This window comes from Ascidiella aspersa, chromosome 2 (assembly GCF_963924565.1).
Source record: "Ascidiella aspersa chromosome 2, kaAscAspe10.2, whole genome shotgun sequence".
NCBI lineage: Eukaryota > Metazoa > Chordata > Ascidiacea > Phlebobranchia > Ascidiidae > Ascidiella > Ascidiella aspersa.
In genome coordinates this window covers 29,139,162-29,165,796 of record NC_139448.1, presented here as the reverse complement: position 1 = coordinate 29,165,796, position 26,635 = coordinate 29,139,162, and the positions used below count along the sequence as shown (strand labels likewise).

At 35.8% G+C, this 26,635-nt stretch overlaps 1 protein-coding gene and 1 long non-coding RNA gene across 4 annotated transcripts in view; both read left to right on the top strand.

Annotated features, from left to right (window-relative positions):
- LOC146164739 (uncharacterized) overlaps positions 1-25,819 on the top strand; it is a 55,911-nt gene extending 30,092 nt beyond the window's left edge. The window contains exons 1-16 of one of the 3 annotated variants that reach the window (XM_083382359.1): positions 10,715-11,874; positions 14,306-14,421; positions 14,973-15,000; positions 15,133-15,395; positions 17,945-18,071; positions 18,768-18,859; positions 18,956-19,112; positions 19,172-19,320; positions 19,771-19,829; positions 22,155-22,260; positions 22,771-22,923; positions 22,977-23,110; positions 23,184-23,269; positions 23,788-23,959; positions 24,544-24,632; positions 24,822-25,819. In XM_083382359.1, the coding sequence (XP_083238485.1) occupies positions 11,793-11,874; positions 14,306-14,421; positions 14,973-15,000; positions 15,133-15,395; positions 17,945-18,071; positions 18,768-18,859; positions 18,956-19,112; positions 19,172-19,320; positions 19,771-19,829; positions 22,155-22,260; positions 22,771-22,923; positions 22,977-23,110; positions 23,184-23,269; positions 23,788-23,959; positions 24,544-24,632; positions 24,822-24,925 (1,917 nt within the window). In that variant the 5' untranslated portion in view covers positions 10,715-11,792 and the 3' untranslated portion in view covers positions 24,926-25,819. Of the gene's footprint in view, positions 1-10,714; positions 11,875-14,293; positions 14,422-14,972; positions 15,001-15,132; positions 15,396-17,944; positions 18,072-18,767; positions 18,860-18,955; positions 19,113-19,171; positions 19,321-19,770; positions 19,830-22,154; positions 22,261-22,770; positions 22,924-22,976; positions 23,111-23,183; positions 23,270-23,787; positions 23,960-24,543; positions 24,633-24,821 lie in introns of those variants that run through there. The other 2 variants (XM_083382360.1, XM_083382361.1) reach the window with 2 other exon arrangements.
- LOC146164740 (uncharacterized) lies at positions 1,498-4,668 on the top strand. The gene is made up of 3 exons (XR_014494604.1): positions 1,498-1,676; positions 4,386-4,490; positions 4,573-4,668. It is a non-coding gene; the product is annotated as an uncharacterized LOC146164740 (long non-coding RNA).
- Positions 25,820-26,635: the final 816 nt, after the last annotated feature.

The following is a 26,635-nucleotide window of genomic DNA, read 5'->3' as shown; positions in this document are numbered from 1 at the left end:
GTATGACGTTTTCGCTTGCTTGAATAACCTAATTATGTACCACCCCCCCCCCAAAAAAAAATTGTTGTGGACACATGTTGATTTTTTTGGCGTTGTTTTTGTTATGTATACATATCGTTCTTCTTTTGCTTTATTTTTCCTTCGCTTTGCTTTGCAGTCGTGCGTAGGGTTGGATTTCAAAATTCTAGTCAAGTTTATACGATGTAAACAATTCGGACATTTCTGCTTCCTTTTTTAATTTTTTCACGATTTTACTTCAAAGTACGGCACCCCTAATTTCGGAATCAAAAATGCATTTATTTTACGGCATCTAAGATCGGCCTTAATCCGATGTTATCAGAAACTTCTAGAAATGAATACCGGTAGTAAATTTAAATGGTGTTTTTGTTTAACCGCCCTTGTTTTAAAAACACAGCTGCTTGCATATCGTGCTTTTCATATTTCAAGTTATATTCATTAAACTCTTTATATGATTGCAATGCAATGTTTTGATGTTTGTCTTTGTTAGTTTTAGATGATTGATATTCATTAAGTAGAACATTATTAATTAATCTATATTTTTTAGGAATGACATTAGGCCGGATTAAACCTTTTTTTGAGGGAGTCTAACCGGGATTTAAAGGATGGTTGGGACTGAACGGAGTTAGCCTAATCGAATTTGTCAAACAAGCGATTTCACCTCGCTTTACGTGTGATATTTTTTTAAAATGTGTAGAAATACAACACACCAAATGCGACAGGAATATCAAAAAGTGAAGAAAAATTATATATCAAATCGCTTATTGGCAATGTTCGGCTTTTTGACACAAATGTATATCAGGAGTTTACCAAGTTGAGGCTAATGGTATTCGAACTTAAGCTAAAAACGCATTTCTACGCGAAAATTCGGAAATGTGTCGTTTGGGTAATGACGATTAAACGTGACACAATAAAGTGACACAGCACGCTGTAAAGTGATTCGCATGACTGTTGCGGGAATAAAAAGCTTGAGAACCACTGATCTAGTATGTTTGCGTTTAAGCGAATGTTTTAAGCCCTTGGAAGACGTGCATAACGTGATTATTGAACAATTAAACCAGCATAGTATACTTCAATACATTTTATACGCTTTGCACGAATTCATTGGGTATTTTATATTCAAACATAGAACACACCTTTTTATTGTGATTGTGTATGACGTCCTGTGGACTCGAATTTAAGCCAAAGAAACGCAATTGTTAACGCCCTTTGCGCGAACTCTGTCTTCTTGAATGTATTTAAACCCAATTTCGATCATAAATTAATTCTAGATCCGCCCAACAAAATGATAAAAATACACGTTTTAACAGCAAAATTGTGAGATAAAATCTATTGCAGCACGCCGACACCTTTCTCAATTTAGTATAGGCCCGCGGCTAAATAAAGCTAAACTATTAGTCTGGTTTAAAACGATGGAAAAGTCCTCTTGTTCAACCTAATAAGTTGCTGTCATTGTTTTTCTGTAAGCTTTATGCGTCTCTGCGTCGCCAGACTTTTGTTGTATTGCTAAGCAAAGTGTTACTATTTCGCATCAACTCCTCGTTCCAGACATGGGAAGCAAAAAAGGTTATTTTGTACCACAACTTTAGAAAACACTCTCTGTTTCGCCGTCAATCAATTTCTTCGTCAGATGATGAGAATTCATTTTAGGAAACGAGGTACAAACAGGCAGGAATTTATTGGTAAAAGAGTGTGAGTTTAAATAAAAGTGATACTGTTATTTTAACAGATAGTACAAGGCAGCCTTTCTTAACCTAGGCTAAATTTACCCCATGGGGTAAATATCCTCGTTTTAGGGGGTAAATCCAAGGCTATATGTATTCAAGCTCTAAATATTGTGGTTCTGTTTTCTTTAACTAACCAATGCGAACTGACTTTTGCGCATTGCTTACTATAAAATCTAAAGCACGAAACCGACTTAACATGTTGAATCTGATATTCCTTGTGCATTATCTACTAATTTACCAGACCTTGAACAACTCGTTGCCAAAAAGCAAGGGTAGCCGTCGCACTGACTTTAACTGATGTAATTTGTTACCTTCGTTTTTTTAATAAATGAGCACCACTTATATATTGGGGGTAAATGTGATGTTCATTTTTGTCCAGTGGGTAAAACATAAAAAAAAGGTTAAGAATTCCTGGTATAAGGTGTTTTATCCCAGAGAAACGCAAGTTGTTATGCAATACTTCAAGCATTATTTCATTTGCGGTAACTAACATTAACTTCGATTTTTTTAATATTCTCAAGATATAGACCAGTTACGGTGGTAATTTTGTTGATTAAAATTACACGTAAACGGGCTTCTTTTATCATTATACTAATTTGTCGCCATTTGTTAGCTGTCTAGCTATTGATGACACAAACCAGTAGACTTCACTAATCTAGTGAACAACACAGTGATAATTTCCCATAGTTTCCTGTATAAAACCAGAATAAACACAGTTCAAGTTTCTTTAGTGACCCAGATTAAAAAGTTTGGAGCGAGTTGCACTTGAATTGCACTTTTAGCCGCGGGCATAGGTCTGAAATGCGTTCAGCCACGCCAAGTAACTATACTATAGAGTTGTTGGAAGTTATCAATATGTTAATATTTATTTTAAGTTGCTCGGTGCATGGTATGTAAGTCGTTAAAATGAGCGGATTTAGATCCGACTTTGAAAGCGTTTTTTTGCGACAAAGAATCAAAACTATTTAACCCAATCCAAAAACCAAACCCAAAATCCAACCAAACACAACCAAAAACCACTGTATTCGGCATCTAAGCAAAACAAACCCAACTGTAAAATAACTATTGCTGGCATGTTTTAAGAGTAAAAAATCTGTTTTATCTTAAGATTCTAGACCTAAATCATATTTGCCAATTCTAATAAAGTTATGCAATTTACATTTCATAACAAATGTCGATCCACGAACTTTTTCAGTTCTACTAATACATTACTTCAGTTTAACCCGAATAAGTCTCGTCGCGAAAAAGGTTTGCCGCTAACTGTTTCAATATGCATTTATACAAAAATTTCATGTCGATAACGAATGACAATCTCAAGTTTTCTAAAGTTGCTTGTATTAGGAAATGTAACTGTGTGACGTCATCTCTAACAATTCCTATACGTTAGGTTAGGCTTTCATGCGTTCCTGAAAAATAAAAAATATTCTAGGAGTGCCGCTGGCCTGGACCCAAACCAACTCTTAAATAAACCAAAAAAGTGACCCAACTCAAGAAGTAAACTTTAACCAACCGTATAGCCTAGTAGAAAATCCTAAGCCAACTACTAACTAAGCCACTAACTCTAACTACAATGTAACACCAAACATGTTGTACCGAAATAATTATATTTGCTCGTGTTGTAACAACCCTAAATTGATCTATTTTCGTAGCAGCCTTTGACCTGGTGACACGGGCTTATCGATAAATTATGGAGACCGTCATTATAACGTATTGATACGTTCATCGGACTCCAGGCATAAAACCGAAATAAGGACAACATCAACGTCGCAATAAAACTCAGTTCGGAGTAAGACAAAAATGGGACTAATAACTATAGACGCAATACGGTCTAAGAATAAGTCCTAAATTGTCGGAATAAGATCTAATTGGCCAGAATCAGGCCAATACAATAGTTTACCTATCCCCAAACCCCACCCCCAAGTACATCTAATTCCCCTAATAATTTCAACCCTAACCCATTTTTTAACTCCACCCATTACCCGCCATTAACCACAAACAGGGCCAAAAAATACGGTGCCAAAACAGCGGCGCCCCAACGGCGCCATATAAACTAGCGCGCCCAAACGTCGACAGCAAAACAGCCGATGCCAGACCCCCGATTGTCCCATACCCTCCCCCACAATTTTCGGCATATTTTAAACTTAGGGCCTATTCAGACAGGTTTAGGTATTATTCAGACTAGTAAGTTCTCGTGGATATTACTGCGTATTTAGCTTTATTATGTCGTTGATTTAATAATACGTTTTGATAGATTATTCTGCTTTAGACCTTATTGCTTTTGAGGTCTTATTGTGTGTTTCCAGTTTATCATATTGACGCATGTGATGCTATCGTCAGAGTAAACGCAATTTTAACAAACATTATACTTTCGGTCTACCATGAAAATTTCTTACAACACACTTCTAATTCATTTTTGTAACACAGATTAAATCAGTTTTACAACATTGAAAAAAATCAATGCTTTTAAAGCATTTTAAGTGCTTATTGGCCAGATATGGACATGTTATTGCTCTGACCTGTATGGGCTTTGCTTTGCTATTACTGTACAAATGCTACGCTATCACTGCGGAAGAGAAATTGAAAAGCAATATTGAACATAGCTACAATGAACTTGATGTTGACGCCGCACATGTTTCGCAGAAAGATGTGCTTTTTACTGTGAAATCTAGCAAAAAATTTCATCGGTCAACTGGAAGACTGAAAATGATTCTCAACACTTGGTTCAAGCAAGTTTCAAGAGATTAGGTTTGTGATATGTTATGCATATTTTTTGAAAAGCAGTTATCAGGTCTTGTGTAGAGTTTTTTATGCAAAGTGTTATATGCAGATCTATTTTATAACCGATGATTTTGACGAAGAATATTGACTAAAAACCAATGATCGTATGCACAGCACATCTTGCGGAAATATCACGACAGGTTGGACACTTATTTATCAAATTGAGGAAGTGACAAACCGGTGTTAGGTATAATGGAGCTTTCAGTTGTTTTTAAATATATACTTCGAGAAACAACATGTCGTTAAACATTGTTTTTTTTTACTTTTTGCATTTTAGAGTTGATTTGTGCTGCAAAACAAGTGCAGAGTTCGATTTGTTTCTACCCACAAACAAAAAGTAAGTGACTCATCAAATTTGTTTGTCGTTGTCCAAAAAATGAGACATTTTATAACTTAAAAAAAAACAAACGATAAAACTCAAAAGTTTAAAAACCGAGTGAAACCAGAATCAGACATTTATAAAGGAATGTATATTTCGCTTATACTGGCATCGTCAGTTCTATAAGTAAAGTAAAATACATACAATATACTTATTATAAAATCAAATAAAAAAAATATGTTTTTGACTTTTATATTAATTTTATTATTACTCTGCTATATAACATCTTTACACTCATATATTGTATATGTATTTTACTTTACTTAGGAACTGACGATGCCAGTATAGGCAAAATATACATCCTTTAACAAATATCTGCAGAAACCTTCTGCCAATGGTTTTGGCTTTCATAAAGATTAACGTTTTACATGTTTTTAACTAAACAAAAACTTATGAAACGATATAGCCCAGTGATTCTCAACCGGGGTGTCATTTTTTAATTTTCAAGGGTGCTAAGAGATATTTGAGAATCTTTAAAAATCTGATTTTTGTTAAACTATTACAAATTTTAGTGTTCGATGAGAGTGAAATAAATCCACATCCACTTGTAGCTTCCTACCTTGTATAGATGAGTTTGGTGTGTGTTGCTCCAGTTCTGTTTATTGCGACATTATAGTGAATTACCTATGGTAAAATGCTATAGGGGTGCAGCAATATATTTATTATTGCTGAGGGGTGTTGGTAGCCATAAAAAGCTGAGATGCACTGAATTATAACCTTTTAGTTTTTTGCCGATATGAAAAAAATATTTCGTCATAAAGATGGTGGTATCGCTTCGATGACGACAACTACGTGAATCCTCAAACATTTTGGAGGAACTCAACAAACATCGCTGGAACGAACCCATTTACCTTGGCCGTAAAAGTATGGACCATTGGCAGTTAAATGTGGTAAAATATGTGAGAAAATAGAGGTGATAACGTCAAAACAAAGTACATTATTTGTAGCTTTGTTCAAAGAACGAAACTAATATATTGAGGTGATTTTTTTCGCTGCCTGTATTTAGGTGCAACAGTTTTATGTTTGGTGATGAAAATTTAAAGATTTTTCATCAATTTTGATTAAGCGGTCAATTTAAAGAAATAAGGCGTCATTTAAATTTGTCATCAATGTTAAGATTTTGTCCATCAATGTTGCACTGTGTAACTTAAAATCGCACATTTCGTTTAAACGTGGTTTTAAATAGGGATTCTTTTATAAAGTTCCCATAAATTTTATTTGTTAGAATGTTGTGCCAAAGATGGTTGATCATACTTTACATTCAAAACGGCATTTCTTTAGTTAGGCCGACCTTCATTTTGTTATCTATAGCGATAAAATATCTCCTTAACTGGACAATATCTCCTTTAACTAGACTTGGTTAGCTTTTAAACTGTTTGTCCGGCAGACCTCGTTGTCCTTTGCCCTTTGGTGGATCCAAGAGGGAAACCGTGAGACCATGACCGCCACATTTGTATTTCTTACCTAATTAAATAACCTAAATCTCAACATTTTCTTACGTATATATCTCTATAATAAGATAAATATCTCTAGTAAGTTTTCGCCCGTTTTCCAAAATCTTTTCAGCCCAAAGGCGCCCTATACTTGTCACCGCCCCCTAAAAATAAACATCACAGTTTTGTCAACTTACACAATGAGAGTTTTTTGTCTGTGTTATCAGATGTTGCGTCATTTTAGTGACTGTATCGTCATTGCGAAAGTTGCGGCTTGCGTAGTGCACCACTTGCCTAGGACAGTTGGTTAAAGTTTTTATTAGCGCACCTCTTGATTTATATTGTGGTATGTTTTTAGATACTAATGATGCTTTTAGGAGCGAAATATGTTTATCATAGTTCTGTACTTAGTTCAATATTTAAAAGGGGTAAGCGTGATCCTTATTCGAATTTTATTCTAGAAAATAAATTGAATTTTTTAATATCGTCCGGTTTTCAACAAAAAAAATACGCCCTTTAAAATAGATAAATGGTAAAATTATCGCGGTTCGAAAGAGATTTTTCTCTAATTCTCTACGTAACCGTAGGCCAGGGGGGCCTATGGCTCTTTTTGTAACACCATATGGCTCTTCTTGCTTGCAGACAAATCTAAGCTATCATTTCTCAGCATGATCTTAAATAAAACAGCACGCGGCCACTGTCGCTTTCCTAACTTTATATTACCTTTTTTATTACACATGTAGTAGAACATTTTCGGCACTTTGCGCTAATCCTGTTTGTTGTTCAAAACTGTTATCCCGTTTAAGGGAATCTCTTAAAATTCAATAAAAGGCCCTATTCTTTCAACAGAACTCCGTAATCAAAGTTGTGCAAACTTATAGCTAATTCATTTTCGGTGCATAACATGTTCTGTCCTTTAACTTAGAATAAAATAAACGGCCCGGCTCATTTTACTAGTTTTTGCCAAACTATAACTAGATGTTAAAAAAGTATTATATCGCTCCCATGGAAATACAACCAAGAATATTAGGCTTTTATGGCCCACTTCCTCGTGACCCCACCTTTGACGTAACCTTGTGACGTCACGTTTTGATGTTTGACCGGCGTGAATAAGTCTTCCAGCACGCATAATATAAACTATAGGTAATAATTGTATTAAACATAATCTAAACTTAGTGGGAATACTATATTTACCGGTATATATAAAATATATTTTGCTCTCAGTGCATAGCATGGATATACCATGTCCAACCCCATAGGCCTATACTTCTTTGGACATATACATTAACCTTAAATTGCTATATATACGATTATTTTGAAACTGGACCAGACACCTTAAACTGGCACAGAAATGATTGTTACACGCGGCAGTTGTCATTTTTTGTCCACTTGGTGCTGAATATCATTCTGGAACGTTCATTATTACGTCACAGTTGAACGGAAATCAATTCGAATTTGTGACCGGTGGCGGGGGAACGTGTGTTACAAGACCTCTGGCGCAAAAGATGATTTCGCATGTTGGGTGAGTTAACTTTTAAGGTTTAAAATGCTTGAAAGCCTCCGGCAAGATGAAAACAAAAAGCACTAAAGGAAACTAGAAATAAAAAATCTTATAGGCTAGATAATTTAAGAAGAGTCGCAAGGTATTTGATTTTTGTTTGTTTAATCTCAGATCATAAACGTTATATGTATAATGTGAACTGCTACATTTTTATTATCAACCCGACTTCACTTGATGTTTTTGTGTGATTGGCCAGCTCTGTTAAAATCCAAGTTGATTTGAATTTCAATTGCAATTACCGTCGACGATTAGTTTATTATATAAAGTAAAGCAGCAGATTCCAAAATTTGCGAGAAATCAGTATTGCCAAAGAACGATTGGAAAGCAGTGTTATAAGGACTTAAGTCAGTAAGCCCGTTTATATGCACGTTTAAGCCGGATTCGAATCCGTTAATCTATTCTCTCTCGTTTTGGCGCTGGAATGGATTAAGTTCTCTTGTTTCTCAATCCGTCAAAAGGAGTGGTTTCAATCCGTTCACCGCTTAATCTGTTCGTTTTGTTGACGGCCGAAATCGAGCGAGGAGTATTGTTTTTAACAGTTACAACAGCAAAGTGTAAAGTAGAGTATTTCCGAAGTGAAACGTAGTTGCTAGTGTTTGACATGGGAGAACAACAAATGCACTGGTTAGGCTGCTAAAGTATATCTAGTGTGGTTTTTAGTCTTATTTTTATAGTAAGGAAAATGAAGGCGCTGGTCGAGAATTGTACGACAATGAACATTAAGTTGGCCCACTTTCACCCAAATCGTGTGCATTGCTTTAATAATTGTCTCAACGCTGAGTAGGATTCTATGGCAGCGCCAAATACAGTTTTTATTAGTCATTTTCGGTACATCTTTCCCTTGTTTTGTTCTCTCTGCCTTGTTTATCGTCGACCAGTACACAAAAGCTTAAATTTCCTGCACTTAAATTCTGTGTGCTAGGCAAACTGAAGCACTATACCAGGGGTCGGCAACCTACGGCCCGCCGATGAAATTCATCCGGCCCGCCGCCTCTTTGACAAACTAGGCACGATTCCATTTCAAATAATTTTTAACTATTTTAACTACGTAAGTGCGAAAAATTTTCGCGCTTCGCGCGAATGATCGATTTCCATTCGGCTTGTTCACGTTTTGACGCTGTCTTTTAAAATATAGATCAGCGCTTCTTTACCGTTGGGCCGTGGAAGGCTGACAAGTGCGTCGCGGACAAACGGAAAACGTATTCACAAATATTGGACATATATTTTTCAGAATTTTTTTATTTTTTATTGTCGGCAATGTAGGCTAATGAAAACTTGCAAGAAATGGCGTTATGCCAAATAAAATCGCGCTCGCTTCGCTCGCCAGGTGTGCCCCAACTTTAAAAGGTTGACAAACACTCAACTAGATTAACTATTGTTATTGCTTTTCCTCAAAGTAGTTTTATTACACGACGATGTGTGGATTTTAAATCAAACAAACGCATTTTATACGCGCTTTGCGCCAATACTTTATTACTGCCTCCTTAAATGTAATTAAACACGTTTTTTTAAGATCCGAGGTCCGCCTGATTCACGGTAGTTTTAGCATTTTGATAACAAAATTCTCAGTTAACATTTTGTGCGGCCCGCAGAGACCATTCTGAGGTTGGTTTTGGCCCGCGACTACAAAAAGGTTGCCGACCCCTGCACTATACAATGCAGTCAAGAACGTACTTTATCGGCAAACCTAAAGCAAGTAATTCTTGTTTTACTATTTTCAGGTTATTAAAAACGAACAAGCAGCAATAGATTGCTAACGCAAGGAGTAGGCCTAAGACGAAAAAGCGGTTGTGCGTCATAAGCTTACTGGAATATTATGTAATAATGCATATCAGTGCAGTTTGTACACCTAAGCTCGCTTGAATTTCGCACCGTGTAATTACGATGCTGGAACGGATTACTTTTCCATCCGGATTGAACCTTAATCTAATATGCCCGCGAAAGATGCAAATAAACCAGCTTAATGACTTTAATGACTTCACCTAAGTCATTTGGGTAAAATGATGTAACTTAACTTATTCTTTCGGAGAAATGACTTTGCTTTACTTAAGTCTTTTGGACAAATGACTTGGGTAGAAATCAAGCGTTTTCTTTAAGTATGTTTATATAACATTGAGCTATTTAACCAAATGTTTGCACTTAAAACAAATCTCTAAATTGCTATATCGGTATGTTAAAAGTGTTTAGAGTGTGTTGCTACGGGTAAGTAAGCCGCTGGCCGATAGGGCGAGGGCCGACGGCGGCTTGAGTGTCTCGCACGTCTTTTGTTACACCTGACTCTAAGGAGCAGGCTGCCAAAACACCTGTCCTTAACTTGTTGAACTCTAGACAGAGTTACTTCACTCATATGATATTGCTCATTGAGTATATTCACAAATCTCAGTACACAGGATAACACAGTGATTCAAGCTGTTTTTGGTCACACGTCAGTGGACACCGGTCACGTGCATTGTGACGTTAAGTTGGGCAACGTAGAGGAGTTTTTTCTACTGAAGGCTACAGCAGGGGTCGGGAACATTTTTAGCTAAAGGAGGCATATAAGTCAAAAATTCTTGGTTTTATTTCTATGGGAACCATATAATACTTTTTTAACATCTAGTTATAGGCTTCTTATGTTGTTCACATTTAAACTTTCAACATGCTATGCACCAAAAATGAATTATCTAAGTTTGCGCAACTTTGATTACGGAGTTCCGTTAAAAGAAAACGGTCTTTTGGATATTAAGGCATTTCTTTAAACACGATAACAGTCTCGAAAAACAAATATGATTCGCGCGAAGCGCCAAAATTTGCTATTATGTGTGTTAAAAATGGAAAGTTAGGAAAGCGGTCGTGCCGCGAGCAGTTTTATTTGAGATCATGCTGAGAAATGATAGTTTACATTTTTCTGCAAGCAAGATTCTTTCATCAAAAGAAAAAAACGAACTATATATGACCCGCGATTCGTAGGTTCCCGACCCCTGGGCTACAGTATGTAAAACAAAATTAGGAACAAGAGCAAACATAAAGTGCTTTTAACAACGGAAGAAACTGAACTAAAACTTCTAAACCTAAAAATCTGGAAAAATTTTCTTTAAACGCATCGGGCATCCATGTGAAACAGATATATCAAGTTGTACTTTGCTATCTTATTTAATCGTGTTTTGTTTGCAATAAGAAATATCACAATATGAGTTATAACCAAAGGAACGATAAGATGTTCGTGGCGTAAGTTGTTTTTTCAAGCTGCACAATTAGTTTCAAATAGCGCGCAGTTAAAAACAGACCCTAGGTGTCTTTATTAATACGAATATTTTTGCCATTAAAATGCGGAGAAAAACAATCACAGACGAAAAATGATGGCGACTTCAATCAAAGCTTCTTGTACCTTTAACACATTTGTTTGGATGAAAAGGACTGTAAAAAAGCATTTGTCGTTTGAGAAGTGTTTTGTTCAGGTTTTGCATAATACTAATCAGACTGATGACCAAATCACTTTCAGATGACGAAACAAAAACTGACTATAAGAAGCACGACAAAGATAACTATTAGCATGGACTGGTTAGGTTTCGTAACAGGGTAATGTTATTTTAAAAGTGGTTGCATTATTTACCAGTGAGTTGTAATGCAGGTCATAACTCGACTCCTCCACAGATCTGGTATGTTGCGTTACTGTATACGTGGGCAGAGGAAATCTCGCCAAGCCTCGCTATTTTTATTGTCAGTAAACGTTTGTTAAAGCGATTAGTCAATGTATTGTTGCAACACTTTACCTTAAAATAACACAAGTTGTTGCAACACCTTTCATTATATAACAACATTGCGCACGCGCGACTCATGTATACCCACCTAAAGCTTTTACCGTGTATATAATCGATGCAATCCTTGGAAAATACTCACACTTGAGTTCATACAAAATGGAACAAATATACGAAGAAAGTATGGCGGGTATGTATGACTTGCCGAGAAGCCCGGCCGAAAGAGAAATAGCTGACAAAAGTAAGTAAAAAAAACATCTGTTGCTTTACCGTTTGTTATTCTTGTTTACCATCAAAAACTTTACGGCCTGTGACGTATGATGATACCTGATTAGTTTCTTTGTAAAGACACAAAGGTTTTTATAGTTTTAGGGGTCTGGGATAATAAATTATATTGCTAATTTAATTTTTCTTTTAGCCGAAAGTATCGAAGTGTGTACCAACGATTAGGGATGTCCAATATTATAGGAGTCGTACTCGTACGATAATAGTGTGATATCAATGCCGATCGGATTGGATACGGATATAGAGATTTCAGCTATAGTTCGCAATGAAAACAGCGTTTAGGACAATAAATTACCGATGGAAGGTGACTCATTTTCTTAGGCAAATTGAAAAATTAAGCTGTAGCTTGCAAAACGTTATCTTTCTTTTAGTTTTCGTAACTTTGCCCATTTGATCATGGTACTAATGTTGTTTGGTATCAGGTCGAACGGCAGTAATATTCGTTTAAAATATCGGGTATTGGCATCGAAATACAATACAAAATTTAGGAATTAACTAACTGAAGAAGTCTGCTAATTTTGGATCGATCTGATATCCGATGACAACTGGTATATCAGTAGGCTAATCCGATAGAGGGTTGCACTAGTACAGTGGTCCTTAAACTTTTTTCTTTCGTGGCTCATTTTCGTTGCCCAAAAATTCATCGCCCAATAAATGTTTATGAAAAAAACAACTATGAAATAGGTTTAGAACAAAAAACAGCAGAACATGTTTCAAACAGATATTTCTTTAACCGTGCATTAGTGAGATAGTAGCTGCTTAACAATAAATTTACATTTCTAAATTCCTTCCCAAGCCATTATTTCTGTAAAATTAAGTGTAGTGAAACAAATAAAACTTAATTCTTCATTAAATCTAGCTTTAGAAAATTGGTCTGTGGCCCACTCAAAATGTTCCCATGGCCCACTGGTTGAGAACCGCTGCACTAGTACTAATCCGATAGCAAATTTATTTATTTGTTCAGCCTTGATTTAATATCTGACGCAACGTTTCTAGCCTAAAAAAGTAAGTTTGTCAAAAAAACAATAAATTAACGGTCGAACGCAGCCTAGATTTTTTACGCAATTGTCGCCTAATAACTGCAAAAAATATATTTACACGTTGTAATTTCATCAATTTTGTGGTCTGCCTCAATGCAAATTCAATAGCGGATCGGAAGGCTTTTTGTACAAAATACCTGGTATCCTTTGAAACACAATGCACGTTTTTTTAGTAATTTCAATAAAAATATCAAAGCCATAATATTCGCTTTTACACTGACGATGGCACGATTTATTTCTGAAACGTCTGTAAATTGCGAAATGTCGATTTTATCGAATATTATGGCTTTGAAATTACCTGGTATCAGATTCGAAATGAAATAATTCCTTTTAACCAAACCCACTGGATTTGATTGGTTTATTTTTTCTATACTGTTTTTTATTAAAATACTTTGATGAGTAAGAGAACCTTAAGCGTTTTACGAATAACCGATTTGTTCAAAAAGATATTCGTCCATCATGTAGTTTTCTACACTAGAAAGAGGTTAGATATAATTGTGCGCCCTCGATTAGGCTGAACGGTTTCGAATTTCTTTGCCGCCAAAATAACAAAACCCCAATCCAGATTTTCTTCGACGATCGAAGAAAATTGATTTGATTTATTTATAAGCGACCCATGTATTTGTTGGTAAACCTCATTGGACTTATAGTCCTATGCCAGTGTCGCGACGCCGCGAAAAAAGGTTGAGAAGCACTGTCATATGCAGATCGGTAATACATTAATTCAGTGTTTCTCAACCTTTTTTACTTTGGGGCGCACCTATAGAGACGTATGAAAACGTGGCGGCGCACCTTGCAAGCGAAGCGAGCGCGAAATGTTTGAGGTATACCGGTATTTCTCTTAAATTCCCTATAATTTTTTTATTACATAGGTTTTATAGTTGCATATTTTTGAAGGGACTCCAACCTTTAAGACTAAATCGTTTTTTTGTCCATTTAAGTCTTATTTCGATTAATTTTAGACTTATTTCGACATATTTAGGTCTTATCTGGACTATTTTAGATCTTATTCTGTCGTGATTATTACTGCGAATTTGGCGTTTATGTCGGTGGTCTTAATAGGCCTACTGTGGTAGCCTATTATAGATTAATTATCTGATTTAGATATTGTTGCTTTGTAGGTCTTATTGCGTTTTCTACTTGGAAGGCTTATGAAATCAATGAGCTAAGCTTAATAGGAAAGAAAAATATATATGTTTTATATAATAGGACCTACATTTTTTTTTTTATTTTGCTCGCGGAATAAAGAAAAACCTGGCAGCCTTCCATGGCGCACCATGCAGTGCGCCGCGGCTCACCGGTTGAGAAACGCTACATTAATTTAACAAGATCTATGTTATGCTTAAGACAATATGTCAACTCCAAAGAAGCGAAATAAATCATTGATTGCAATGTACGTGGTCAACGGAGTGTTTCTGCTGATCATTATTGGACTATCTACTGCATTTTACTTGGATCATAAGGTAATTTTTTACCTAATGATATTTATTGATAATTGCAGCAACTCTTTCGTATGATAAATTTTAGTCTTACGTTATTCTAGTATATGAAGTGGTTTCCAATCTTTAGCGAAGCTAGTGTAACTGTACTATAGGGTTTTTGTGTCAAGGAGCGGCATACAAATTTTTAAACATGATGGGACAAAGTTACGTTATAGCATGTCATTTAGCAAAAAAAACATAGGAGAGCTTTTGTTGTCGGTCAAACGTGATAAACTGAAAGTATTTGATTTAATTAATAAATCATAAATTTAAAACAAACGATTAAGTATCAGGCACACAACAAAGATTTGCAAATTGCTCGACATACTGTCATTTGTCAAGATGATTTTTCTAAATCGCAAGATTTGTTAGGGCATTGTGTATGAACCCAACAGCCGTATGTCGACACGTATGACTTAATATAGTTGGGTGTCCTCACTATTAGGGTCGGCCCAAAACAAGCTACGATTGAAAAAAAACATCGCAAAATTCTATTTTGTTTTACCACTTTAAATTTGTTTTGCTTTTTGCAGACTACTATGCACAGTCTTCAACAGAATTGTAAGTTAAGTTAAACCCATTGCGCCAATCATACGTAATTTGGCAAAAAGTTTTAATTAAGCGTAATACAGTTTTGTGTTCTTAACGGTAACAAACGATTTGAAATACAAAACAAAGCACTGTTTATCAAAGGTCCGAACGCGGTTATGGAAAATCCTACAGTGCTTCCGACTCACAAAGCACAGTCAATTCCAGAAGTAACTACCAATAGCGCTCTGGGTCAAAATTACAACGTCACCAGCTCACCACTCTATCAAGAAACCACCCGCAGTACATCTTCGCCAACTGCCACTTGTGCTGTTCCACTTGAATCTTGTCTGGCTCTGAGAAACGAAGGAACGACAAAAAGTGGATTCTATGTAATTCAGCCAAAGGGCTCTAATCAACACATCACTGTAAGTGCTAAATATTAGTATGTGGATCGCTCTACTAAACAGAGGCGTGTAAAATACCATATGTTGTCGAGATAGATTTTTAGGGCTTTGCCGCGGCGTCTTGGCCAGGCAACCAAGCTTTTTTAGTCAGTCAACATTTTCCTGCACTACACATATATTATAGAATGCTGTAATATGTTTAACTGATCCGCTGTTAACCCCGGGACAGACCTGTTGACCTCTGAATATTTGTTGGCGTTTCTTTCGAAAATTTGTTGGCGTTTCTGTTTTTAGTACATTTTGATTAAATAGGCCTCATAGACTTATGGTTGAGTATTATTAAAATATTTCATGATCCAGATCTCAAGGAGAAAAAAAATAATGATTTTGGTTTGCGGTGCACCTCGCAAATTCCTTTCTCGCACCGTGTGCCATATATATGCAAAAAAATGCGGTGTGCCTATATATGCAAAAGCGCTGCGCTAGAGTGATATGCGTTTTGTTTCCTTGTTCAAGTGTGAAAACAAATATTCGCAGGGGCGCCCGCAGAAAATTTTCCAGGTGGGGAACATACTGCGTATAACTCGTTTTTCAGCGAGAAAAAAAGAAATAAGGTTTGACTTAGCGTTGTCAATTGTCGAATACGCACTTGCTAATCAGTCAACCTAATTAAATAACAAAAGAGAAAAACTTCCAGCGTTTACGGTCGACCAAACAAAAGAAGAAAACCGGCGTTTTGCACTCGATTTTGGTTTCGCATTAGATTAGGACGCGTGACCCAATTACAAAAAGCACGCCGCTTCAAACAGTTTGTTAAACCATGACAAAAACGAACAAAATACGATAATATCACTTACAAAATGGGGTACCTCCTGGATACGCTACTGGGGCCAATGGATAATGTATAATATTTTTAACCTTCATAAGTAATATATATTACACTTATAAATAATACTAATAATCGCTTTTTTTTTCATTTTTTTTTTTTAATAGTTTTTTTAACCCCCCGTGTGGGCGCCCATGGTTATTTGGTATATTATTTAGTCACGGACACCGTAAAAACATGGTCATCCTTTTCAACCTTGTTTGTAAAACTGTTCTTCCATGGATACGTTTAATGCAATATTGTAGTAAAATTATTATTAAAAAAATGCTATAAAATGTTGGTAAGAACTGTTCTAGACTTGAAAATATATGTGTAATATGCATTACACTTGCAGGGACAACTGGGTTGTTGTATTAGCATTCAGTCCAGCAGTGGATTGATTAGTAAGCCAAATAAAAAAAGGCTTTATCGTTATTAGTCTTAACCTACTTTTAACTTCACAAATAACCCATCCTAAACCAAGTTCAACAGTACGATGGTGACAAGGCGCGGACCAAGGAGTTTTGTTTGGTGAATCATGACAATATTTTGTCAGAAATGATGTCACAAAATCACGTCATAACGCAACGTTACGTTATACTGCAACCTCACAAAGTTACGTCAAAGTGTTTCGTCATAAAGTTATATCTGCGACGTCAAAAAAGGATCATTACAAACACCACACGTTTAGTTGGTTTTAGTTGTAAATTGGACAGGTGTCACCTTCAATACAAAAGCTACATCAGTGTTATAGATTAGCGCCAAGCGCAAACGCCGTTTATTGTTTTTTTAGATCGTTCCAAACATTTTTTTAAGTGTTTGATGGGAGGCACAACTCCTTTGGGCCAAAACGATTTTTTAATGGGGTAGGATATCCTAGAAACATAATTAGATTCGCGAAAATTTTTGCTTTTACTCAGTTAAATTAAGCAAAAAAAAGTACAGTTTTGGAGGACCATGGCCACATTTTAAACTTTTAAAAACCTCCGACGAATTTAAACAATAAAAAGCATTTTTACGCTCTCCGTGGAATGTATATTCATTTTAAAACTTTGGTTGCGCATTGCAGATAACAGAGAAAGCACATGGCTTTGTAGTTATGAAACATATTATTTGTAGAGGAGAGTTCTATAAATGATTTCAAGTGGGCGAAAGCATTAATGTTTTCGGAGATGACGTAACAAATTGACCTTACGACCTGACGTCATGAGACAAGTTACATTCGAGATGGCGACAAAGAGTGCAGTTATATTGCGCAAAACAAAAATTGCGTTTTAATCCGCGGTTTAAATACCTTTTTTAATTCAAAAAGATACTTTATGCATTCCTACCATGTATAAATCTTTGTAAATCACCATATTTAAATTAACAAATCACTATATTTAGATTACTAATAAATTTTAAAGCCAAAAAGGTCAAAAATATCGACACTATCTTAATTAAGATGTTACGATTTCCGCTTGTATCACCGTCACTTAATGTGACTAAAACAGATCCAAACCTCACTTATAAAAGGTTAGACACACTTATTTTATATCACTTGGAGCAATAATTAGCATCTTTAGATATTAAACAGGTATAGCTGTGTTGATACAGTGTCAACAGAATGTCGAAGGCAAACGGATATCGGATATTTAGGACAATCTACTCTTGCTACATTAGGACTATGCTAGGATTTTAAATAAATTCGAACTGCTCTACTCAGGTTTATTGCGATATGGTGTCAAGTGGTGGCGGCTGGACGTTGGTTGCAATGATCAGCGAAGACAACATAAAAAGTGAATGCTCAAGTGGAGATGTCTGGTTTAGTCATGGGTCATCTTCTGGTACAGGTAAAATTTCAAACAACAAAGTGTAGTTTCAAAAAATATGCGCTGTTCTCATCCATATTTTTGCTTGGTATTGATCGCATATGAAAAACACTTATAATTTGTGAAATACCAGAGCAAAATTTATAAAATTTGACGAGAAAGATGTTAAGCCTGTCTTTAAAGTATTACACTGTACCACACGCCACAAATCTTTGATTTGCTGCTTATTAAGTATTTCGGAAAACAGTGTTTTTTGACCTTTTTTTCGTGGCGACCCAAATATTTAGCGTAAGCATAACAACGAAGCTTTGGCGACCAATGACTCTCCAATCCGCGTATTGTAAGCGAAAAAATCATAAAAAATTATCAACAAATAAGTTCTAATTTAATTACTATGAGCCATATATCTGTAGTGGTATCACCTCCTCAATTTCCGTAAGTATTGGAGAAAAAAATGACAATTTAAGGCACAATCCAAGTCAACACACGTCCCAATCGATTCCCAGTCAAGTCATTAATAAAGCAAGACAAGTCAAACCAAGCCATTTGTGCAAAAGACTTAGTGAAGTCAAGTCATTTACCTAAACGACTTTAATCAGTTAATTTTTTTTAAAACAGTGATTTAAGTGCAACTCAGTCAAGTCGATGAATTAAGTCACTACAACGCTGGCATTATTATTAAGTTATTATCTTATTCGTTCATTTGTATTTTCGCAGATACCAGAAACTGGGAAAATTACAACGTTTTCCAATCTGCCAGTTTTTCCACAAATTTCGATTACAAAAGCCCGGCTTACTTTCAGTTACAAGTATGTAATATTGTAATACTTGAATGTAAAATGTATATATAGTAAATACTTGAATGAAAATCGAGATAATGAGATATGAGATTCTTGTGTACACAGGCTTCCAATGTGATGGTCCAACACAGTATGAAAAACTCTTTAATCAATGAAACGAAACCTTTTATTCAATACGAAACAACCAACAATTTCTTGGATTCCTTTGGAGGCAACTTGTATAATTTATACACAGTTCATTACCCGCTTAATCCGAAACCAGGTGAACCACAATAAGCAAAATAAAGTGTAAACAGTAAAAGTAAAACATGTTTATTCCAGCATTTTACTTTGACGTTGACAAGATTCTAAATCAGTTGGTTTTAAGTGCATCTGAAGTTTCATCTCTTATTCCTGATTTCTATAATTATCAATATGGAACCCATCCCTATCATATTAGAGATACCATGTTCACGGGATATGGAATGCAGGTTGGTTATTTATTTTAGTTTATTCAATAGAAGAAAGAACTCATAGAGAACATCGTAGAAAATATATATAAAATACAAGGTATTCGGAAAGTCACTGTGAACTGCTCTAATATTTATTTTATATATTTTTTTAGTTTCTTATTTTTGTGTTAAGTCCACCAGACTTTGTCTATATGGGGAGCAGCAAAGTCTGCAATGTATCGATATCGTCCGCGCCGCTGAATAACTTACAAGCAGCTATAGTGAACAGCACATTTTCAAACATTCTGTTATACATATATGTAATATCTCTTTTCCGCCGGTATAGTATCTTTGTTGTGCTTTGCAAAGTGTGGTGCGCTGGTGTACGTTTAATATTTTAATTGTTTTTCCATTTGCCCGCGGCGGACCTGACAACATTCCCTGGCATCAGTTTAAGCGTTTGCATTACCAGTTTTTTCTAATTTGCAGATGCAATTTTACGCTGGAAACGAATGCTCTAATTCTATGCAGTATGGAATTGATATGAGGTAAATTTTTTCGGTTAACCTTGACAGAATCAGTGTGCAACACTAATAAAAAGTAGGTTAACAAAACTAAGATTTCTTCGAACCAACGCAAGTCATTGGGAGGAAAAAATATACATAGTATTGCTGCTGTACCTAAAACGTCAAAAACTGCCTATATGGCTTATATGTGAAGGATTATAACTTGTTTCCTGCTGTATACCTTACATCGCCGGGAGGCTTTAAGTTGCATAGTTGTATCACACTAAATTTTCTTCGATAACTTGTATATTTATCCTGTAGGTTGCCTCATTTAACTGATTAAACCGAACATACCTTAATATTTTTGCGGTAATTAATTTTAAGTATAGTCCCTTTTTGCTTTAAAGTCGGCGAATCCCTTACATCAGGCGTAACCAAAATATGTGGCCCGCGGTGTGCTTTGGTTTTTGGCTCGCACCACTAAACATTCAGGTAACTGTTAAAATATTGAAACTTCCTGACTGTTCCTTAGTCTAGGTCACCTTATATAGCATGTACATTTTTAGTTTATTAGAATTAGAATAGAATGTGACCTGCTAACAAAATAAGACTACAAAGTGTGTTTTGGATGCTTTTGCGGAAAGTGTACAACTTTGTGTGAAAGTGAATTGCACTGAGCGCTGCATTTTTTGTTCTTGAAATGCTTTCGAATAGCTACTTATGGTCATGTAAATAAAGGATATTAAAAATGTCCGTTTGATCTTTTTCGCTCATTTGAAATGTAATTATTTTATATTCAATTTCAATGTTCATGTAGGTTGTAGAAAAAGAAACAAATTTCTCTCTGCGCAGCTAAAAAGTAGTTTTTTACCGCGAACATCTCGATCTAGATAAGTTTCCACAGCTGAGAAAATTTGCCGCTTTTACGGTGGCATTGTTCGGTTCAACGTACGTGTGTGAGCAATTTTTTTTTGTGGTAGTCACTAACACAGTGTTAGGCCAACTGTAGACCGCAAGTTATTTTTGAATAGCTTGGTGTTATCATGTACCGTAGTTGTTGGCCGCATGATAGCCGTACAATACATTCATTGCACTTTATTTTAACAATGGTTGTGGCATATAACGTTTTAAATTGGCTCAGCTTGGAAAGACCCACGTGCCAAATGTGGTGTTGTGGGCCTGTAAAACTATATTTTTTGCCAAATTTATTTAATTCTATGCAAGCGCAATTTTTTCGCGCTTCGTGCGTATATTCTGTTTTATATAATGTTTTATATTATAGCATGGCAGTGTTTTAGCCATTAAGCGCCGTAAAGTATTTCACCTTAAAACCAAATATCCCCCTGTATCTGCCACTGTTTTTGTAGTGGGTTTTATGTATTGGGACTTTAAGTAACTCTGAAAAGACTACTTTTGGCCGCAACAAAAGTTTGCCGCCCACTGCACTAACAGGTAGACGACGAGACATGCAAGTGGCCCGTGGTCTAATCCGAATACACATATTTGGCCCGGCAGTATAAAAGGTTGCACGCCCCTGCCTTACACATTAAACTGGCTACATTCCATCCATCGCTTCCCAAAACAGTACGAAATGAAATAAATACCTGCCGGGAATCGGTAAAAACTATTGTTTGTTTCTGTAGTTGAAACCAGGTAGTCGAACCGGAACCGAACCGGAACTTTATGAACTGGTTTTTGTCCATTTTTTCCCGAACCGTAACCGAACCTGAACCGCTTTTTGTGAAATTTTAAGAAGCCGAACCTGAACTGAATCGCATATTTAAAAAAAACCTGAACCTTAACCGAACCCAAACTGGTCAAAAAAGTGGTTCACTCCAGCATGACGCCACAACTCGTATTTTACATAGCCAAGTTATGCCATCTTCGAAATTTTATGAAAAAAAAAAATTTTTTTAATAATACGTCGCTTTTAATTTTTTTTAGATAGACTACTTTAAAAATGGGCTGCTTGTTTTTAATGCGTCACGAAACTTAGTTTTAGTACGAATTACAATTCAATAATTATTCTTAATGTTTAATGACCCACATATTTAGGTTGAACTGAACTAATACCGGAACTTTATAAACCGGTTTTGAAAAGAAATATAGTCGAACCGGAGCTGACCCGGAACTTTTTAATTGCTCCAAACAAAAATCAGAACTGAACCGGATTCCGAAAAAATATTTGAACCCGAACCGAACCTGAACCGGAAAAGTCAAACGGTTCGACTCCCTGGTTGAAACTACAGTTTGTTTCTGTAGAATTACAATACTTAATTACGCTACGTGACAGCTACTGCGATCTAAAAGCATTGCTCTTCATAGAACACGTCAAATATATTTTAAGTTTTTACACTTTTGTTTAAGATGCCAAAACTACAACATCGCATTTTCAAGCAGAAAATCGCACCCGTTTTTTGCTCTTGGAGCAATTGGAAACATTGGACGAGTATCCCAAACAATGTACTTGAGGGTATGTTCTCTGAACTATGTTACCTTCTTTCTATTGTGTACACATACAATGCAAAACGATTTCCAACCCGGGGTTTAAATATACGACGAATTTTACTAAGGAGATTGGTATTTCGGGGAAAGCGTCACAACATAAAGTCATATGAAAAAATTCAAATTTAGCCCGCATTAACCGCTAAGAAAAGTATTTTATTGGAACCAACCAACCTGGTAAAATAGCGTGACAAGAATTTTATTCCAGTACGTTGTTTTTTGTGTGAATAATTCGACATCTTCATATGGGTATAGCGGAGTCAAAAAGAATTTCGATTAAAGCAGATGGGTTGTTATTAAAATGTTATTTTTGCAACTAAATTAAACTGAGGATTTATCAAGCTCAAGTAACACCTAGTTTAAGGACAAGTTGAACTTGAAATATTAACATAGAATATGTGCTAAATGAAACATTAACCTTAATACGCTCAAGTAGAAATGAACTTTTTAACAGATGCACGATGGTTATTTATATTAGGTCATCAACTTTAGGCCAAACACAGACGAAGTGGCATCATACAATGGAAGTATTAGTCATGGGAACTTTGTGATGTACTACAAATCCGATTGTCGTTACAACACGACTTTGCCAAGCGTTTGTGATGTATTTTTCACCATAAGCAACAAAAAGGTAAGAGAATAAAAAAAAAAATCAAGACACAAATAAATTGGTTGTATTTGTAGGAATGGTTTTCTGGGGACGACGTTAGGGTAGATCGCAGCTCTGTTCAAACTCGGTCTAACTACTACTTGTCCTATTTGTATGCACAACACGAAACATGGTCCAACATTTTAGTGGGCTACACAATGTTTTCAAGGTGCGCACAATAAATTAACGAATAGTAATTATAATCAATCAGTTTACGATGAATCTAATTGCTTTCTTTTAAGAACTGGTGGTCGACTGGTCACGGAAGTTCAGCTGAGGAACGCAATGAACAAGATCTTGGCGATTGTAGCAGGAGTTGGCGATATAGGTACTTTAGTTCAAGCCTAATGAGCAGGGCTGCGAAGTCGGTTGAAAATAACCGAGTTCACCCCCCGAATCCGATAAAATACACCCGCATCCGACTCTCTAATTCAACGTCCGACTCCGGCCAATTGTGCGGTTTCGTCAAGTCCAGAGTCCGGTTGCGCTTATAAGGCCTGTATTTCATCCATTTAAGTATATAATAATTTAAGGTGGCTTTTCAGCAATCCTCTCATAGGGGTGTCATATAATTAATCGACTCACAATGCACATGATCGGAAAATTTCTACCTCATGCTATTCCGTCTTTACAACTTACAGTTTGCCGCCTAATCTGTTTCAAACAAAATTTGTTACTGCGCATGCGCATGTCGGAGTCGGGACTCGGGTAGTATTTGTAGTCTTACTCGTGTTCCGAGTGGAGAGTCCGATTCTAGCAAAACAAACGGACTCCGACTCCGGCTTCGTAGCCCTGGTAGAACTTAGTAATCGTTAATAACAATTACCTTTTGCATCCTAAACCCAGTCCCAGGGTGTAAATCTACGGATGGCTTGGTTGTTCCCATAACCTTCTCGGTCGGCAAAAATGCCCTGAACTCTTCTATTCCACCTTCGATTCCTAAAGCTACCTCTGGCTATCTTCAGTTTAGGAGCTATGGAATGTCGGGAAGCGCCTATGCTATGTGCCCCGGTGTAAAGTAAGTTTCAATAAATTACCCAACATGTTTAAATTTAATCACAAACCATGGACAGCATATAGATCACCATAAAATAGCGATTTGGTTTACGTCTTACTTTTTCAAACTATCTGTTTTTTTAATGCTAATCGTAATAAAATATTCCTCAAACAACGCAATTTCCATAAAATAATTGTAAACATTTTCAGAGCAATGGTTTTACTCAATATTTGCTCAAATAAACACCTTGTAAAGCAAAATGGCGCCGCGACAGTAGAACATTAACTAAAATAGGCTTGGAGAATATTTCATACGTTAAACAAAAATGGTCTATTATAATTGTTCCCACAAATATATTTTACCCTTTTATTGAGAATTTGTCATTTTGACATTAAAAGCATCTTTACCAGAAACGCAGCAATATTATTATAATAGTTTACCCTTGGGGCCGAAAGGATTTAGACCAGGTGTTCTTAACCGTTTCCCCATTTTCCCATTTCTGTCCAGATCCTGAAATTATCCACATGTGGGTTATTACCCATAGGTTAAGAACTGCTGTTTTAGACTGTTCGTATTGCACCAACGTAATCGTCTATATTCCCCAGGGTTAATAACTGTTATGGAGAATTCGCTTGCATCGGAGGCGTGATGAACAGCACTTCAACTTACAAAAGTGATTGCAACGATTTTCTAAGTAAGTTAAAAGTTGTTCGTTTTAACAAATATAAAGATATCGGTATAGAAATGTAAACTAACATACACGCGGTTTCCATATATAATTTTACTCAAAATTGGGTAAGAATTTTTCTTTATTACAAACTTTAGTTTAAAATCATTTGATGCATCTATATTTTCAAATTTAATATGCATAGCTACCTTACAGATTGGGACGGATTTAATAGTAACACCGTTCTCAATTCATCACCAAATGACTTTGCACACTCGAAAAATGACATCAACTCTACCATTATGATGTTTTATAAATAAAACTTGAATCTTTGGGTTGTAATTACTAAGTATATCTGTTGTTTACTTTTCTCATTTGTATATGCTTAGCTCATGTAGCCTACCTTTTGTTACATTGTTACGTTATGTCTTTGTTATAAAACTCTGATAACATTCTTGCTAAGTTCCAAAGTTCTGAGTAAAATTTTACGAAAACACAGTAGGCCACACAAAAATTTCTTACAGGCATTAGATGTCACGTTCCTTGAAGTTTTAAACCCCGCAGCCTTTTTCATACTCAATGTAGATTCTTGTCGCATAATTTTGTTTTTAAAAGCTTCACAAGTTTGAACACAGCATTACATTATAACATTTCCGAGTCTACTACTACACACCGACCACGTTTTTTATCGTGTTTTTCAGTTCGGCCTAGAAAGGCGTAGATTGTCAGCTAGTTTTTGCTCATGCTCGGAAATAATTAAGGTCGATTAATTTGTGTCTCATGCTGTCCAAATATGTATGACGTTTTCGCTTGCTTGAATAACCTAATTATGTGCCCCCCAAAAAAAATTTTTTTTGCACACATGTTGATTTTTTTGGCGTTGTTTTTGTTATGTATACATATCGTTTTTATTTTGCTTTATTTTTCCTTCGCTTTGTTTTGCAGTCGTGCGTAGGGTTGGATTTTAAAATTCTAGTCAAGTTTATACGATGTAAACAATTCGGACATTTCTGCTTCCTTTTTTAATTTTTTCACGATTTTACTTCAAAGTACGGCGCCCCTAATTTCGGAATCAAAAATGCATTTATTTTACGGCATCTAAGATCGGCCTTAATCCGATGTTATCAGAAACTTCTAGAAATGAATACCGGTAGTAAATTTAAATGGTGTTTTTGTTTAACCGCCCTTGTTTTAAAAACACAGCTGCTTGCATATCGTGCTTTTTATATTTCAAGTTAAACTCATTAAACTCATTATATGATTGCAATGCAATGTTTTGATGTTTGTCTTTGTTAGTTTTAGATGATTGATATTCATTAAGTAGAACATTATTAATTAATCTATATTTTTTAGGAATGACATTAGGCCAGATTAAACCTTTTTTTGAGGGAGTCTAAGCGGGATTTAAAGGATGGTTGGGACTGAACGGAGTTAGCCTAATCGAATTTGTCAAACAAGCGATTTCACTTCGCTTGACGTGTGATATATTTCAAAAATGTGTAGAAATACAACACACCAAATGCGACAGGAATATCAAAAAGTGAAGAAAAAATATATATCAAATCGCTTATTGGCAATGTTCGGCTTTTTGACACAAATGTATATCAGGAGTTTACCAAGTTGAGGCTAATGGTATTCGAACTTAAGCTAAAAACGCATTTCTACGCGAAAATTCGGAAATGTGTCGTTTGGGTAATGACGATTAAACGTGACACAATAAAGTGACACAGCACGCTGTAAAGTGATTCGCATGACTGTTGCGGGAATAAAAAGTTGCGGGAATTGATCTATTTTCGTAGCAGCCTTTGACCTGGTGACACGGGCTTATCGATAAATTATGGAGACCGTCATCATAACGTATTGATACGTTCATCGGACTCCAGGCATAAAACCGAAATAAAAACAACATCAACGTCTGAATAACACACAGTTCGGAGTAAGACAAAAATAGGACTAATACTTATAGTCGCAATAAGGTCTAAGAATAAGTTCTAAATTGTCAGAATAATACTTAATTGGCCAGAATCAGG